This window comes from Nyctereutes procyonoides, unplaced genomic scaffold (genome assembly GCF_905146905.1).
Source record: "Nyctereutes procyonoides isolate TBG_1078 unplaced genomic scaffold, NYPRO_anot_genome, whole genome shotgun sequence".
NCBI classification, from domain to species: Eukaryota; Metazoa; Chordata; class Mammalia; order Carnivora; family Canidae; genus Nyctereutes; species Nyctereutes procyonoides.
The window spans coordinates 17,082,949-17,102,030 of record NW_026575052.1 but is presented as its reverse complement, the minus strand read 5'-3'; the positions used below and the strand labels follow the sequence as shown (position 1 = coordinate 17,102,030).

General features: G+C 40.4%; 2 protein-coding genes across 7 annotated transcripts in view; one reads left to right on the top strand and one right to left on the bottom strand.

Moving 5' to 3' along the window:
* The window catches only part of S100PBP (S100P binding protein), a 38,796-nt gene extending 23,029 nt beyond the window's left edge, over nt 1-15,767 (bottom strand). The window contains exons 1-5 of one of the 6 annotated variants that reach the window (XM_055331492.1): nt 15,676-15,767; nt 8,504-8,616; nt 6,940-7,784; nt 6,221-6,309; nt 4,660-4,763 (exon numbers count right to left, since the gene is read on the bottom strand). In XM_055331492.1, the coding sequence (XP_055187467.1) occupies nt 4,660-4,763; nt 6,221-6,309; nt 6,940-7,782 (1,036 nt within the window). In that variant the 5' untranslated portion in view covers nt 7,783-7,784; nt 8,504-8,616; nt 15,676-15,767. Of the gene's footprint in view, nt 1-4,659; nt 4,764-6,220; nt 6,310-6,939; nt 7,785-8,503; nt 15,043-15,216; nt 15,636-15,675 lie in introns of those variants that run through there. The other 5 variants (XM_055331495.1, XM_055331493.1, XM_055331494.1 and 2 more) reach the window with 5 other exon arrangements.
* Nucleotides 15,768-15,949: 182 nt separating this feature from the next.
* Nucleotides 15,950-19,082, top strand: part of YARS1 (tyrosyl-tRNA synthetase 1) — a 33,468-nt gene continuing 30,335 nt past the window's right edge. Inside the window, exon 1 of the mRNA XM_055331489.1 lies at nt 15,950-16,178. Coding sequence (XP_055187464.1) covers nt 16,014-16,178 — 165 coding nt within the window. The 5' untranslated portion in view covers nt 15,950-16,013. The remainder of the gene's footprint in view (nt 16,179-19,082) is intronic.

Sequence of the window (19,082 nt, the reverse complement as noted above, 5' to 3'; positions counted from 1 at the left end):
AGAGTATGAGATTTGCAAGATTAAAAATATTAATGTGAATAAACTTAACACTAGTGAACTGCATGCATTAAAAGTGGTTTAATTGGGGGCTCTTGGGTGGCTCAGTGGTTGAGCGTCTACCTTTGGCTCAGGTCGTCATCCCAGCGTCCTGGGATCAAGTCCTGCATCAGGCTCCCCACAGGGAGCCTGCTTCTCCCTCTGCCTGTATCTCTGCCTCTCTCTGTGTGTCTCTCATGAATAAATAAAATCTTAATAAATAAATATGGTTTAATTGGTCAATTTTATGTTTTCTTACCAGAATTTTTAAAAAAAGGATTAATGGGGTCATGTCAGTAGACACAGGAGCCCACTTGAAGGAAGGAGTTCCCATTGGTCAAATTTGAGACAAATACATTTAAAAAAAGCAATGATTATTATCAACTATAACACATTAATTTTTTTTAATTTTTTTATTTATTTATAATAGTCATCAGAGAGAGAGAGAGAGAGAGAGAGGCAGAGACACAGGCAGAGGGAGAAGCAGGTTCCATGCACCGGGAGCCCGATGTGGGACTCGATCCCGGGTCTCCAGGATCGCGCCCTGGGCCAAAGGCAGGTGCCAAACCGCTGCGCCACCCAGGGATCCCAACACATTAATTTTTAAAAATCTGTGAGGTAATAGTGATACTAAAAAAAATCTTTATAGAAAAATGGTAGATAATCATTGTGAAAGAAATTACATATTCAGAAAATAAATACTTTCTATACAACTCTCTATGAAGTAGTAGCTGATTTAGGTAAGGATTATTGATGAATGCTTAAATAATTAACAACTGCTATGGAACAAGGTATTCAAATGATACTGAAGCAACACCCCACAGATGACTTATTAATTACAAGGGAGGATTACATGTGCCTTACAATGGAAAGATGTGGCAGTTAACACTTTAATAAAGTAATCAAACTTAGCATCCCTATTAGAACACCCTGTTGTTAGATGATGCCTCCTAATCTGATACAGGATGAATACACAACAGTACTTTTGAATTGTACCAGTCAAAACTGCTAACTCTGAATCTAATCCCTCCTCTAGATCCAATTTCCAGTTTATTTGGAAATATAGGGGGATAGAAGAACAAGTTAAATGACACCACATGGAAACAATTAAACACAATTAAGAACGTGAGACAATCTACAAAACAAGTGATCTAGATTAAGAGAGACTAAGGAAACAATAATTAAACACCAGAACCTTGATTAGATCCTGTTTGAACAATTTACAGAAGACATTTTTGGGACAACTGGGAAAACTGAAATATAAACTAGATATTAGATGATTTTTAATAATTATGATTTAATATATATTTCTAATAAACATAAATAAAAATGCTTAACCTCACTAGTTATTAAAATAAAATATATTAAAATATACCTATCAATTGGTGACAATAATTAATACAATTTTGGGGGGGAGGACAATCTGGTAACATGTAACAGAGGTTTTTAAAATATTTATTATACTTTACCCAGCAATTCCACTTCTAGGTATTCATCCTATAGAAATAAGAGTTGTACATAAATATTTGTTGACCAGAATGTTCACTGAAGCATTACTAAAATGAAAATGGGCACAACCTACTTATCCAAGATGGAATAATAAATTATATAATACTTTGTAATCATTACAAATCTTGAGATATGTAATATGAAGAGGTCCTTAGAATACATTAAGTATTTGGAAGATAGGTTATTTTTTGTGATTCCAGAGGGCAGAACTAGAAACTACTACTGGAAACTACAGGGAAGCAGAGTTTGGCTCAATGCAAGGAAAAATTCTTCTCACTAAAATTTTTTAAGCAATGAATGGCCTGCTTCATGATTTAATGAGTTTTGTATTAGAATTCTAAGTAATGGCTGAATGGTCACTTGGCAAAGACATATAGAACAGATTTATATGTTAGGAGATTAAAGAGAAGATATTAATGATCCTTTTCTACTCTAGGAACATGTAATTCATTATAAAGCTTTCCATGAGCTGGAATGTCAGGAAGGAAGTTATTGGTATTTCTTTGTAATGCTATTAGAGATTCATGTGGCACTAAAAGAGATCATATGTATATTAGAATAATGAAGTTGAAGGATGATTTACATTATCATATTCTATACCAATAATATATACACCACTGATAAAGTGAAAGATGATTAACCCAATGGAGAGGACTCAAACTGAATTGGCAGGAACTGCATTTGAATCTACTAATTTTAATTTCTCTGTATCTGACAAAGAATCTGAAAAGTTATACTTGTTTAAGGTGATATAACACTATACGTATCAAAAAGGACAGGAGGCACTATGTGCTTCCTGTTTGCTCCTGGTTGCTCTTCACTTCATATCTAAATAAATAAGAAAAGGAATATGCCCCCCCCCAATCTCCTCTGCAATTTGGTATATTATCTTTCAACCTCAGATGCATGAATAGTGGGCAGTCGGAAGTAGTAAGAACATGGTATCACACTGGGTTCCCGGAAAGTAGAAAAAAGCACTGGAGGTCTGTGAAATTTTTAGAACAATAGATGTTGACAATTCTTAGATGTCAAAAGGAATATTTTCAAATACACACAAAAGTAGAAAAATAATATAATGAACCCCATAACTATTACTCAAGCTTCATTCATCAACATTTCATTAAAGCTGTTTTCTCTAATTTTCTAGGGTTTTGGCTTTTTTTCCAAGATTTGAAAACAAACATCTGACATTTATACTATTTTACCTATAAAAATTTCAGTTTGAAAGGATATCCTTTCTTGTGAATAATACCAAATATTCAATAAATGCTGGCTGCTATGGCTAAATACTATTCTATGCCTTACACTTGTACTAAAATATTCACATAAGCTAAGGCTCATTATTATACCCATTTTGCAAATGAGAAAACTGAATTTTTATTGGCTCAAGATCACACAGCCAGGAAGCAGTGGAGCTAGGGTATAAACCCAGATGTTAACGCTAGACTAGAGTTTACTTTCCCAACCACAAAGTATGCTATCTTTCCTCTACATGCATTATTCTAGCTATTCCTTGTGAGATATAGATTATTATGGTAAAGTGTGAGAAGGACTCCTAAATGTGAAAGAGAATGGAAAAGATACTACAACATGAGCAGCTTTTCACTGCTTTTCTTGTGAAATTTTCTTTTCCAAATGTCCCAAATGAGAAAGGAAAATATAATTGGATATCATCAGTATAAAGTGCCAAAAACATAAAAGAAAGTCACCTGGTAGAGGAAAAAGCAATGCTCAAGTCTCTTCCACAGAAGTTACATATACACAAACTTCTTTTAACCTGCCCCTCTAGTCAATGACCCAGATGAGGGGGGTCCAGGCTGGTGGGAGAGGGGTGTCTCTAGTTCTACCAGACCTTTAAAACAGTTCATACCAAGAGGGCTTACAAGCAAAGGGCTGAGCAATTAGTACAAGTAGTATTTGAATGCTTAACGAAATCTTTGACTAAAAAATAAAAGGACCTGTAACAAGCCTTCTGGTTGATGCCTCAGTTGTAAAACCACTAAATAATTAAAGATTTGTAAAGAAAAGGAGTCTCTTCCAAATCTCTGGCCAAAAATTCCTCTAAAACTCTTCCCAGTGATTTATGACAGATCTTAGAATAACAGAATTATCTTTCCCATGAAGCCTACCTAGGGCATCCTCCTCCTTCCCATCTTCTACTTTCCCCAAACACAAACAGAAGTGCTCCTCCCTGTTCCTAATGTACTTTAGACATAACTCTATTAGAATTATGTCTCCATTGATTAGAGATACTCTCATTAGTATTGTGGTGTGATGATCTTTTCTGTCTCTAGGCTATCAATTCCTAGAGAGCCAGGACACTACTTTGGTCCTCTTTACATTTCCAATCCCTAATATTCAAACTTAACACCACTGAAAGTGTTGAGAAAGATTTGCTAAGTGAACAAAGAAGCTAGAGATGACCGAATACAGAGCAATCTTTATGATAAGGGATTTTTTTTTTATCTTCATATCTTCAGTATAGTCCACAAGTTCCCCTCCCTTTAGGAGTTTTTCCATCAGCTACTAGTCCAGGATGAATAATAACACAGACTATAATATCTTGAGAGTTGGAGAAAGAATCCAGCCATATTGGTTTGTAAGAGCCTTTAATGAACCAGGGAGAACTCAGCTCGAATAATCTGGAAGGTAGTCAAAACCTTTTAAGAGCTTTTATTCAAATATCAAGAGGCAGAATGGTATTTGAAATGCCTCCTTTTTACACTTATATCCTAAAGGAAACAGGGAAAATAAATAATTATAAATAAAAAAACTAACACTTACTAAGTAACCCCTTCATCCATTTCTACTTTTTCAGACAAAAAATTCCCTATCTAAAAACTATGGGTCTGGACACAGCCCTCAACCATGGGGAAGGCACTCTTCATATACTGGTATAAGTCTCCTTGGATCCCCCCTCTAATACCAGTTAGCCAAACCACTTTGGATATTATTCAATTAGGCAATCCCTTTAAGTAAAAATCTTTGGGTAAGGAAGTTCTCTCTCACATCAATTTAAGAAAATTCAAAATAATCTCCCAGTTTAATCTGTATTACACTGGAAAAAAAATCCCATCACATCTTTTACATGCCATTCTTTGGTTACCATGTTACCTTGGTTAGTGTCCTTTGGGTGTTCTATATGAGCAATGACTTCCTTGAGATAACTTTCCTTCTGCTTTTCTAGATCTGATTGTGAAAACGTCGGAACATTAGTCCTTGAACAAAGCAAACCAGGAGGAAAAACAGTTTATTAGAACCATGAGTATGGTGCTTTGCAGGGAGAAGTTATATACTGCTGATCAGTTAAAACTAACTTTCAGAAGCAAAAAGTCTTTAAGATCCAGTGACAGAAGACAGTATTAGTCACATAATAAAGCTGAAATAGAGTATGGAGGGAACAAAAAAAAGGGAAGATGTGAAATAGATACAACCTCTATAAACAAGGCATAAGAAAGTGAAGGTTACCTAGTCCCTAGAGAAAGAAAGCACTTATTGAGTCATTTAAGGTTAATCAGGACACAACTAACTTGACAGAGCCACAGAAAAACTGAATGAGATAAAGACCAAAAAGAACCAGCTGGATGTGGCAATCAGAACATTGGTGACCTTGACAAGAACAATGTTTGGCCCTTGCTCATCCTGATTGCATTGTACTATGGAGTCAGTGGATGAGAATATTGAGATAGTAAATACACAGCTGTTCCAAGTGGCCTAACTTGGCTCCTTGGTATAATTTGCATTGTAAGTCAGTCACAAAGTTTCCCTCAAATATGCAAATAAAACAAAAAACCAAAAACCCAAAAAACTGGGATTAGGGATAGTAGTCAAAGGGGACTTTAGCCTTATTTTAAATATATTTTTAAAAATTTAAAGCAGGGACACCTGGGTGGCTCAGTGGTTGAGCATCTGTCTGCCTTTGGCTCAGGGTGTGATCCTGGGGTCCAGGATGGAGTCCCACATCCAGTTCCCTGCAGGGGGCCTGCTTCATCCTCTGCCTGTGTCTCTGCCCCTCTCTGTGTCTCTCATGAATAAATAAATAACATCCTTAAAAAAAAATTTAAAGCAGACTTAGGATCTTTGTAATCAAAAAAAAATTTTTTTTAATCTCATTATAAGGAAGCTAGTCTGACTCAACCTAAAAAATAGCTTTCCTAATTAAGAAACCCATGTAGAGACACTGCCATCTTCTGGCAACAAGAGAACAGATTGAAAAGGTACCCATATCTGCAACCTCCACTAGAATATTTCCCCAAGGACAGTTGTACTCCAGTTGGGAGAGATGACAAAAGTATTTTCTACATAATTGTATTTTAATATTTTTGTTAAAATTATGCTAACCTCCTGTCATATCTGTGACCAGGCTTCCCCCACACAGAGGAAAAGCAATTTTACATTTACACAGTGCTTTCAAATATGTCTTTTTTACGTTTTCAAAATAACCTTGCGGAGGCAGCAGAGAAGGCTTCATTAGTCTCGTTTTGTTGACAAATAAATTGGAAGTCACAGATCATTTGACTTGTCCAAGGTCACACAGCTACATGTTAGTGGTCCCAGAACTTAAAAGTACGTTTATACCTGTTTTTGTTTTTTTTCTACACTAAGGGAAAACTGAGGAGGGGAAGAAAGATATTGAAGAGAATCAATAGAGACCGGAATATTATCATACTGTTACCTTCTTTTGGCTTGCAGAACAGGAATGACTTTGCCCAGTCTTCTCTCATTGACTTTCAGTTTCCCAGAATCCTTGTCAAGAACATCCTGCTTTCATTCAGAGTAGAAGGAAAGATAATTATAAGGAAAAAGCTGACAACACTATTTATGGACATATTCTTAAACTAAAGGCTAGAGAGGCATATTCTTGAACCCTCCTGTGTGCTAGGCACTATGACAGATGCTTTAAGTGACATAGTGACTGCAATTTTAAGGAAAAGAAAGAAAGAAATTCTAAGTGGTACGCCCATTGAATAGAGAGGGAATCAGGCTCAAAGGGGTTAAGTAAATTGCCCAAGATTTTTCAGCTCTTCAGTAGCTGATCAGGTGCTGTATCTCATTTAGCATGGCAACCAAAGATTGAGATTTTAAGCTAAAACCTAAAGAAAGGAAATAGAATAGTAAAATCACCATTATCTTAGTAATTATTCAGTAAGTAGTAATTTTATATACCAGTTACTATAAATATATTATTTCATTAATCCTTTCTATACTATGAAGCATTTATTTAGTATAATTTATAGGGAAGAAATATGACAAAATGCGGAGGCTAAATAATTTTCCCAAGTTCATAGTTCTAGTTGGGACCTAAATCCCAATTTGTTTGATGAATACAAAGCTCTGCTATATAGCTTATGAACGAAAATAATTTTTCTCTTTACCTTGAAAAAATATACTTACTTTGTTTGATGAACTGGAAACAACTGGAAACCTCACTTCACAATTTGATTTATGTGATCCATTTTTCCAGGATGACCCCGTATTAGGAGTCTCTGAATGGTCTAAGATCTGAGAGAATACAGGTGTAGGTCTCTTACTGTCAGGCATATTTTTATCAGACGCAGTTTGTTCAAAGTCATTGTCTGAAGAAGAGAGTGGGGGCGCATCCCAAGCAGAATTACTGGGACTGATCCCTTCAGACTCACTGCAGGGTTTGCTCTCATTTGGACTAAGACCACCTTTTCTCATCTCTTCCCCAAGGGAGGAGGGTTTTTCAGTATCTTTGGATGAATCAGTCTTGTCCTTATCAAGCACAGCATCACAAACTGTTGGATCAAATGGTGCAACAACTGTTATTTTTATAAGATTCTTTTCTAGTGCAAAGTGTCTGTTTAATGGTTTAGTAGGAGTTGGTCCATTACCAACTGATGTGCTTAGTTGAGGTAGTTTTAAGAGGCCAGGGGTCTCGGCTACTGGTCCCAAGCTGTACAATGAATTTTTCTCTTGGGAAGTGTCCAATAGAATTTCATTCCCTTTCCCTCCCTTCTCAACATGCCTATTATCTTTAAGCAACACTCCTCCCCAAGAAAAGTGCTCATTTGATAGGTCATCATCCTTCAGGAGCTCCTGAATATCTTCCTCTGTGAAACTGAAATGGCCATCATCTTCTTCTCCCTCAGACAGATCCAGCAAGGAGTCATCCAATCCATCCTCATCCAAGGAACCCCAAGAAAATGGGGCATTGTCTTTAGGCAAGAGAGAAGTTCCAGAAGACTGTTCAGAGGGCACTAGTGAGCACGTCATATCTGGAAAAAGAAGAGGCAATTTCACTGAGGAACAGGAAATACCCTTATATCAACTTCTATTTGTTTTACAGTAGTGATATCCTGATATTTTGAATTCTTTGCACTGTGACTTGTAAGATGAGAAATAATTTTAAGATATTTAACCTTACTAGAATCATGGAAATACACATTAGAATAATTACATACTTTTTTTCTAACAAAATAGTGAAAATTAAGATGTCATAGTATCTAAGTTGGTATGGGTATAGGAAATAAGCACCCTTACACACTATCAGCATAAGAGTGTTAAGTCAGCACAATATTTTGTGGAGAGTAACTTGCAATACCATTTGACCCACAACTTCAATTCTGTGAATTTTTCCCGCAGCAATATCTACACAAATGCACATGGATACATTTATAAGAATGTTCAAAGCAGCATTACTCAAAATTGGAGACAATCTAAATCCATCCATGGACTTAGACAGTCTAAGTCCATCACCAGAACTGCTCAGGAAAATAATGGTACATTCATACTATGGAATACTTTACAACTATTTTAAACATAATGAAATAGGTCAGCATATACTATCACGGATGGAATGATATCCACAACATACAAACAAAACAAATATATATTATGTAAAGTGTTTGGATGTATAGAAATGTATAGAAAAACAAATGTATAATTTGAAATTAGAAAAAAAAAAGTTTAAGAATACAAGAATTGTCTTCCATACTGTGTGGAGCTGCTGGTGTGATCTCTTTGCCACGAGACCAAATGGAAAAAGGTTTCAGCTCCCGCTAGCTGTTCCTTTCAGGAGACTTGTCAAAATGATTGACTCCCACCTTCCTGCAGGCACAAAGAAAATTAGAGGATCTTCTCATCACTTTCAACTCTGCTAATTACAAAGTCAACTGTATTATGCTTTAAGGTGCTCCACCTATTAATTTTGATCTTGATTTTTTTTTTTAAATACCAGAAAGTTGGATTTTGAGTCAAGAACATCAAAGAAAAACCTTTAGAGGAAAAATTATGCAACTAAGGAACTAGTTTTGTTCCTCCCAACAATTTTGTACTTTCTTCAGAATATCATTGCTCCAAAGATGAATACTGGCTTGGGAGTACTGAGACATTGCTTGCAGTCCTGGTTCTGTCACTAACCAGCTGCAATTAGTTGGGTAAGCCACTTAACCATTTGGACTTGTTTCCTCATTTATAAAATGGGGACAGGATGGAGAAGGGGGACTAGGCAATGTCTAAAAGTCCACCAAGATCTACTAGTTAATCATGATCACACATGCTAAAGTCTCATTTTCAATTTATATAATAAATGCAAGAACAGATCCAGAAAAATATAAACACAAAACTGATGACTATTATATCCTATGAGGGGACCTAGAGCTATCAAGGGGAGACTTCAGGGTCATTCTACTTTTCTACTTGAATATTTGTATATTACTTTAAAACCTAGCTTTTAAACAGTCAATGATGGACCTAATCTAAATTATTTTCTAGGGCAGCTGGGGGGTGCTCAGCGGTTTAGCACTGCCTTCAGCCCAGGTCATGATCCTGGAGACCCGGGATCCCAGCATGGAGCCTGCTTCTCCCTCTGCCTGTGTCTCTGCCTCTCTCTCTCTCTGTCTCCCATGAATAAATAAAATCTTAAAAATAAATAAATAATTTTCTAGATAGGAAAGGTGATAAAAAACTCCTATTTCACATATCATGTCAACATCTGAGAAGCTGTAAGAAATGCTTAAACATTAAACTTAATAATTTGGAAAATTCCTTATTAGCATTCTAACTGTAAATTTCCCCCCACCCCACTTTCCCTCCATATCCTGAATTTTATATTTATTTCATGCATTCTTTCAGAAAACATTTTCTGAGCTAATATCATCATATAGCACTGAACAAGATAATATGTTTCTATAGGACTTCTTAAAAATAAAGATATGGTTTCCACCATTAAAGAATATATAATGCAGCTCTCTGGGTGGCTCAGTTAAGTGTCCAACTCTTGATCTCTGCTCAGGTCTTGATCTTGTGGTTGTGAGTTTGAGCCCCACATTTGGCTCCATGCTGGGTGTGGAGCCTACTTACAAAAATGTATAATCCTCCTAGGGAGATAACATTGAAAGTTATGCACCAATATGAGAAAACAAAATGGTATGGACAATAAAGTACTGGAGAAAGAGAAGGAAAGGAGAGGGATTATAGAACTTTAGAGTTAGGATTTATATAATGTATAACATGGTGACTATAGTTAACCATACTGTATTTTATATTTGAAAATTGCTGAGAGAGTAGATTTTAAAAGTTCTCATCATGAGAAAAAAATTGTAACTATGTGAGGTGATGTATGATAACTTCTCTTACTGTGGTAATGATTTAGTAATATGTACATTTATCATTATATCATATGTCTTAAACTAATATGCACTATTATACATCAATTTTATCTCAATAAAACTGGGAGATAAGTAAATAAAAAATTTTAAAAAGAAACTTAAATTTACTCATCTTATGAGATGGGAAAGAAATATTAAGTACCTATTATAAATCAGGCACTGTGAAACATTTTAAAACTTCGAATTTAACTCCTCAACATAACTCTGTAACATAGACCTTACCAAATAAACTAAGCTTTCTGTTGTATTTAAACTTAGGCTGCTAAGACTTTTTATCTTATTTTACCAATATTCCAGCATTGTATGAGAGAGTTCCAGGTACTGCAGGCATTGAAGTAGGTGCCTCTATGAAGAGAAAAGTAATTTTCTCTGCCCAGTGACTGGATTATTTTATATTATTTCTTTAGGCTGCACTAAGAAAAATTCTACTTAAAGTTTTAGGTGTCAAGCACAAGTATCACAGGCACTGAAGTTAAGGACCTATATTTCTGAAAAGCCCTTTCTGAGTCACTATCCCCACTCTCATCCAAACTCCTTCCAAAAAGTCTAGTTCAAGCAGCTGGCATGAGCAAATGAAGAGTTCAATAAATGTTCACTCTTAGGAACTAAAGTTAAGAGGCACTAAGTCACTTTAACAAGCACACAGACCGGGATCCCTGGGTGGCGCAGCGGTTTAGCGCCTGCCTTTGGCCCAGGGCACAATCTTGGAGACCCGGGATCGAATCCCACGTCGGGCTCCCGGTGCATGGAGCCTGCCTCTCCCTCTGCCTCTCTCTCTATCATAAATAAATAAAAATTAAAAAAAAAAAAGCACACAGACCAATTAATACTAGAACAAGGATCCAAACCCAGTTCTAATTCCAAAGGTAATGTCTTTTCTGCTACCCTTGTCATTGATTTGCCCAGGGTTGGTTAGCAAATGGCAGAGCCTTCTAATTTCAGTACACTCTCTAATATACTATGAAAGATAAAGATACTGAAGAGGGCTTTGATCCCTTGGCAAAAATAATTTAAGTCACTTTATTATACACAGGCTTCCCTTGAATTCCCAGGGAAGAACATGAGAAATGTGGCCAAGTCTCACTGGAAGAAAAACATCATTACTTGCAAACTTGACTATATACACATGACCGATATCCTTCATAGCAAGTGAAAGAATTCCTACATAACAACCAGAGGCACAGAGCTGGCTTTCCTGAGCTTTCAGGGAATGTTCCAACATGCTTGGGAGCAAAAGCATGCAAAACAATACAATTTTTACCTTGTACAAATCATTCTCTCCACAATTTTAATTCCTCATTTAAGAAAATGCCTTTTATTACACATAACTTAAAGGATATACAAAAATAACAGTATAACAAACCCCACATGCCTATCACTCAGCCCCAACAACTATCAACCTATAGCAAATCTTGTCCCATCTACTCCTCCACTTTACTGGATTATACAGAAGCAAATCCCAGGTACCACATCATTTCACCTGTAAGTAACAAGGATTCCTTACGATAAAATACATGGTTCGGGTATCCCAATTATTTTATACATCTTACTTTTAAGGATTAAAAAAAATCAGCATCCAAATAAATCTACACACTACAACTGGCTGATATGTTTTATATTCTAATCTATAGATTCCTCATCTTTTTTCTTGCAATTTGTTAGAGAAACAATACCATATAGTGTATGGATACATATATGTATCATTAAATTATAAAAACGTGCATGGGAATAAGAAGCTCAAAATTCAGGATAATGGTTACCTCTGGTGGTGGAGAGGGGAAGAGAAATGGCAAGGAGGCATGATTAACTTCAATTATATCTGTAATGTTTCATTTCTTAAATTTTTTTTAAAGACCTATATGAAAGATGCCAAGGGGTATCTGGCTGGGACTCCTGACCCTGAGGTTGTTTGAGCCCCATATTGGGCACATAGAAATTACTTTAAAAATAGATATACGTGGCAGGGCGCCTGGGTGGCTCAGTTGGTTAAGCAACTGTCTCTTGATATCAGCTCAGGTCTCAACCTCAGTGTTTTGAGTTCAAGCCCTGTGCCGGGGCTAAAAGGGGGGAGGGAGGAGCAACATAATGAGACAGAGAAACCATGTTAGAAAGATTCCATTTCTCCTGTTTCTCTAAGTCCCACTTACTCATGTTCTATATTTTGCATCTGAGTAAAACAAAGCTATGTTGCCCCTCTAAGGGGAGACAAGAAAGTTAATCGTTCTCTAAGTTCTATCCTAGGCTCCAAACACCTGATAACATCCAAGAACCAGATCCCAAACATGTTCTTAGACATTAGCTTCAAACAAACCATGGCTGACACTGGCACCCTACCTTCAGTGATAAATGTTATAACACCTATTGATCACCTGACACTCACCTTTGGTCAGAGGCTACCTTGGGTTCCTGAATATTTACCCCGGATCTCTTTCCAATATAAATCCACAACCTCAAGTGACAGAGAGACTTTTCATTTCCCGGGTCTCCCAGACAGTTCATCTGTTATACTCTATCACACTATTCAATGAACTCTGCTCACTTGCTCCTGGTTCCCATTTGATTTCCATCCTGTGTGAAGCCAAGGACCCTGTCAGCTGGTATCTGAGAGACCCCTTCAGATTCAGCCTGCCTACATCAATAAGATAAAGCTGAATGATGTATATAATGGTATCATTACGTTATTTCCGATAAATTCATATGTTTAAAATATTTAATAATAGGGACGTCTGGGTGGCTCAGCAGTTGAGCGTCTGCCTTCAGCTCAGGGCATGATCCCAGGATCCCGGATAGAGTCCCTCGTCGGGCTCCCTGCGGGGAGCCTGCTTTTCCCTCCACCTATGTCTCTGCCTCTCTCCCTCTGTCTCTCATGAATAAAATAAATCTTTAAAAAAATTAATAATAAAAATATTTTAAAATTAAGAAGTCAGCAGAGAAAGGCAATTATTACATTCTGTAGTTTCAAATGTCCTCTCCTATACAATAGGGATCATCACAGGAGCTACCTCAACGTGTTGCCAGAATTAAATGAGACCATGAACATAAACCACTTATTACTGCAAGCACAATGGAAAAGCTCAGTAAGTAGTGGTTATAGTTTCTACTTCACCCCACCAGCATCACCTCTGCCCTCTAAAGTCTTAACGAAGCATAGCAATGGCAAGAAAGAATACTAATCTAGTTCCTTGCTTGTTAAGAAATAGTATACTCTAATCTCTTCTAATTTAACCAAGCATTCAACCATATTGCCACTGAATTAAAGGCCAGGCTGTGTGGACATCTAAAGTATCAGGCAGGGGCAGTCCAGGTGGCTCAGCGGTTTAGCGCCTCCTTCAGCCCTGGGCCTGATCCTGGAGACCCAGGATCCAGTCCCTTGTCCGGCTCCCTGCATGGAGCCTGCTTCTCCCTCTGCCTGTGTCTCTGCCTCTCTCTGTGTGTCTCTCATGAATAAATAAATAAAATCTTTAAGAAAATAAAAATAAATAAATAAAAATATATCAGGCAAATCCTTTGAATTAATAGTTACTGAAGTATCCTGTATAGAGGGACTGAACTAAAATTCAGAGACCTCACAAGTCACTTAAAGTCTCTGGACCTCAATTCAGATGAGAACACTCATCTGAAAAATGGGGGATAATTATACGCTGTTAACTTGAAACAGAGATTATCATGAGAATCAAATGAGGGGATGTTCACAAAAGTATTCTAAACCTAAAAGCCATATACTAATGAAAGTTGATATTTAATGAATTTGCAAGAGGGTGGGAAAAAATCTCAGATAAAATTAAGTTCTAAAGTGAAGTTCCATAAGACAGCCTCAGCACTTCTCTACCATTTTACCGTTAACTGCCTTTCTTGGCACTTGCTTTGTAACTTCCACCTAAAATGAGGATCTCTTTAAGGGAGGAATATTTTTCCCATCTCCCAAGTCTATCTCTTAATTCTTCTGCTCCCCATCCCTTCTGTGACCCTATTCTGTCCTTCCACATCTCTCTCACCTGTCCACCCCCTTCTTCACACTTCAGTTTACCACCCCCTCGCCCTGTTCTCTAACCACCTAGCTGCAACCTCAGAAACTGGTTCCCTTGCTATTTTTATCCTACCTAAGAAAACCTATTGCCTTAGAACACGAAGTCTTATTTTATTCAGGCCACTAAAATTGCAACACCAGATACAATCCCATATTCCTTTCAAGGTTCTAAAACCAAGACCATTACCAAGCTAGATCTGATATGAATGGCCAAGGGCAAAGATTATTTCCAAGCCTTTGATTTCCAACCTTCTCCACAGGTAAGGCGGCACATAGCACAAAAGACACTCACTCACTAGGCTTTTATCACTCCTTAAAAATGGGCATAACATTTAAACAAAATCAAAGTGAACTGGAATTATCTGTAAGAATTCTGCAACTTCCTTTGAAATGGAAATACTACTGTAGGACAGAAAAACCACCTGGGGTGGAAATCTCTGCTTTAGCTGAACATTTCACTAGATATGGATTCCAGGACCCTCATCTCACGGGGGCACAGAAACTAAATACTACTAAGCTGCAGCAACAGGTTTCTTTTTAAAAAGGAAAGGTTTCAAAAATAATTTAGACAGGATTGCTAAAGCTTGCAGCCTCTCACAAACCCACAAGAAACTGGAGATCAGCAGGTGGGCAATTAAATCACTTCTTTCCCCTCTCCGGGGGTCAACCCGGCGGTGCCAGCAGCCTTCCCTCGGGCCCAGGCAGGAACCGGTGGCACCTCCAGCCCTGAGAGCCAAGAGGAAGGGTAACCCAAGTCCACCCTCCGTAGAATACTGCTTGGGCTCCCCCCTGCTCTCCCCTCGAAATGCGACGGCCTCAGAACGGCTTCGCCCTCGGGGCTGGGCCTTCGCACTTCCCTACTCCCTCCCCCCAAAATACCAAGAATTCCCGCCTCCCCGCGGAAGGCGGGAGAAGCGCGGGCTTGCTCCCGCCCCTCCCCCCGCAGGGGCCCAACTGACCCCCTCAGCAGGCCTGCGTGGTGCACCCCTCCCCCCGAGGGTGGTCACTCACACCCACAACTCAGCGGGACCGCGGCCGCGCCAGCCCTAGGGGTGGGTCATCCTCTCCCTCCCCCACCCGCCAGCCACGGCGGGAAGAGCCGCGATCCTCTCCCCAGCAACAGCCCCCCCTTGGGGCCGGGACAGCGGCACCGCCAGCGCCCCCGACACACTCCTCCTCCTCCACCCTCGCTGGGCAGGGAGACTGACGGAGGTCCGGGCCTCGCAGGTGACCCGACAGCCTTCCTCTTCCTCATCTACCGCCCGCCGACGTGGAGGTGGGGCGCAGGGACACTCCCCCTCCCGCCGCCATCACCTGAGGAACGACAACCAGCCCTCTCCCAGCAGGGCAAAGGCCTCCCAACCCTTCAACGGGGTGGACGGGCATGTACGGCCCCCTGGAGAAGCAACAGGCGCCCCCATCCCCCTCCCAGCCGGGAACGAAGACCCCCTCATCCCTCCCGCTCTTCACCTCCGGAAGCGGGGCCGAAGCCTGGGCGAACGACTGCGCCTCACTCCGCCCCCTGCGCCATTTTATCGCCCCCTCCCCGACCTCCCCCACCCGCGGCTGCCGGGCCAGCGCAAGGGGGCGGGCAAACGGGCAGTGATTGGCAGGAAGCCACCCCGCCCCTCGTGGGGTTGTGCCCCGCGCAGGCGCCGCAACCCCGCCCTCCGTACCGCCTCGCCTGCCTACTGGCTCCGCCCCTTTCCCGTCTCATCGACCCACTCGACTCTCAGTTGCTCCGGACTCTCCTCGCCACTTTCAGGCGAAGGGTTCAGGCCGAGCAAGCCGAGCGACGAGTTCAGCTGATGCAACCTAACTCGGCCCGCGTGACAGTTCCCGGCACGCGGCGGCGGCGGCGACCGAGGAAGCGGCGCGGTGCCGGGCTAAGCGCGGGAGATAGGGGCGGCGGAGCCATGGGGGACGCTCCGAGCCCTGAAGAGAAGCTGCACCTTATCACCCGGAACCTGCAGGTCGGGCCTCAGGGTTGGAACTACGCTGTTGGGGGGGACTGGGGGCTCGAGGTCCAGTGACCCTGAGCCACTGTCGGGTCCTGAGTGTGTAGGGTCGGGGGACTCCGCTCTCCGGCAGCCCAGAGACTACAGCCCTCGCTGCTGGTTGGTCGGTCGGTCAGCCAGTCAAGCCGCGATATCTCGGTCGCACAAAAATGACACTGGGCCCACCTCCTCTGTGCAGTTACCTTGTGTTGGTCGAGCCTTGAATCCAGGACTCCCACCCCACCCACCCTATTATGTGCCAGGCGTGGTGCAAGGCACTGGGGATACGTCAGGGCCCTGCCCTCCCAGGGCTTGTCTGGAGGGAACTGGACGTTAAGAAAGACCCCCTAATTCGAAAACTTGGTTACATTTTGAAACAAGTACTGCAAAGTACTATCCGTGGGGCTTTGGAAAGAATTTAGGGGCGAGGACTGGAGGGAGTGTCAGGGAAGGCTGAGGAAGTAACCTCGAAACTGCGCCTAGAGGATGCAAATCACTTCCCTCCACATCTGTTCTTACAGTCTCCGGGAACTGCAGGAGTAGAAGTTAACCTGAAGAAGAGTGAGTTGGGGGGTCATTTTAGGTAGAAGAAGCCAAGTCAAGACCTAGAGCGGAGAAAGAACACTGGTTCAGAGAGAAGGCTAATTTGGCTGGAGTAGAGTGAGCAAAGTGCAGATCAAATATTAATAAATATTTATATTGCTCCTTTCCTTACCTCTTTCTGGCCTCTGACTATTGTCACAATATAGAGAAGGCCTTTCCTGATGACTTTATTTAAATAACAAACCCCCTGCCACCAGAACTGTCTCATTTCCTCTATAGCCTTTTTCACTGTTGTCTGTCTGCTGAAGGTACCACCATCTGATACTATGTGTTTTACTTGTTTGTTGAAAAAGAGTAGGCAGGAACCAGGTCATGAGGGCCTTTCAGGCTGTGTTTAAAAGTGAAGTTTATTCTAAGAGCAGTGTATACACGTTGGTTAGGCCACAGCTTGGGGTTTTTTTTGTTTTGTTTTGTTTTTAATCCTTTTTTGAGATACAATTCACGTACCAAAAAATTCATCCCTTTAAAGTGTACATTTTGGGGTGCCTGGGTGCCTCAGTTGGTTAAGCATCTGCCTTTGGCTCAGGTCGTGATCCCACCGTCCTGAGATTGGCCCCCTTGCATCAGGCTCCCTGCTTGATGGGCACCCTGCTTCTCCCTCTCCACCACTCGTGCTCTCTCATGCTCGTGCTGTCTCAAATAAATAAGTTAAATCTTAAAAAGAAAAAGAAAAAGTGCATTTCTGTGGGTTTTTGTATAGTCACAGGATTGTACAGTTAGCACCACTATCTGATTCCAGAACATTTTCATCACCAAAATAAAACCTGTACCCATTTGACAATCACTGCCCATTTCCCCCCTCCCTGCAGCCCTAGGGGAACACTAATCTACTTGCTGTCTTTAATCTGCCTATTCTGAACATTTCATATGAATAGAATCATGTAATGTGTGGGTTTTCTGTCTCATTTCTTTCACTTAGCATGCTTTCAAGTTTCATCCATGTTGTCACATCTCTCAAAACTTTATTCCTTACGGCTGAAAAATATTTATGATTATATGAATATATTAGATTTTGTTTCTACATTCATCAGTTGGTGGACATTTGGGTTCTTTCTACTCATAACTTGATCTTATCGAGTAATTTTTACGTGCTTCCTCTTAGCCAGATTCTTTATCCTAGTCTTTTTCCACAAAAATAATGCTGGTTGGGGACAAAAGATACAAAAAGCTAATGGTGTTGACTCTGGTTTTAAAGGGTAAGTGATGTGACCTTTCCTTGAGTGGCAAGAATTCCCCCAAGTTCCAAATAGTCAGGGGCTTGGAAGTGCAGGATCCAGACTCCAGCTGCCTCGAAACAGATTTTAACAAGTCCTGCTAATAGATGATTCAATCCAGCAAAACAGTTTCTGCCTTTCATGGCTTCTAACAGCCTCCCCAAACTATCACTTGAAGAATCACTAAAATCTCTTTTATTAGCAGCATACTGAGCTATTAGGATTTTTCCAATATTGTCTTCCAGCAAAAGGAAACCATTAAAGTATTAAATAGGTGAATGAGTTAATCAAGTTTTGCATTTTAGAGATCTCTCTGACTACCTTCTGGAACATGGACTGGAGGGAGCAAGAATAGATAACAGGAGTCCTATTAGGTGGGTAGTAGTAGGTCCTGGTGGGATCTGATAGTGACCTAGACTAGGGTGGTGGTATGGAGGCAGAGAGAAGGAGGAGGATTTAGGTAGGAGCTTTGGGGTAACTTTGGCAACTTGGTAAATGACAGTACCATTTACTGCACTTGGGTGAAACTGTAAGTGAAAAAGATGGGTGGGGAGTGAGGCGGGAAGGTGAGAGCAGGAGGTTAATTTCGAACAAGTTGATTTTGAATTAACTGGGTTGATAACAAGTACATTGTTCCATATATGGATGTGAGCAGGAGACTTGGTAGTTACTAACTTATAAGTAATAATTGAAGAAGTGAAAGGGATCAGTTAGGGAGAATGTAAAGAGAAGAGAGAGGGCTGCAAGGATTGCTAATATTTAATGATTAGGAAGTACAGCTGCAAAGGAAGCTGAAACAGCAGCCAGAGAAGCAGGAGGAAAACTTAAGAGAATAGAAAAATGAAGGACCAAAAGAGGGGAGTATTTAGGGATGGAGTGAGAAAGTGAGGACTAAAAAATTTTCATTGAGGGATGGCTGGGTTACTCAGCGGTTGGGCATCTGCCTTTGACTCAGGGCGTGATTCCAGGGTCTGGGGATCGAGTCCCACTTCGGGCTCCCTGCATGGAGTCTGCTTATCCCTCTGCCTATGTCTCTGCCCCTCTCTCTCTCTGTCTCTCATGA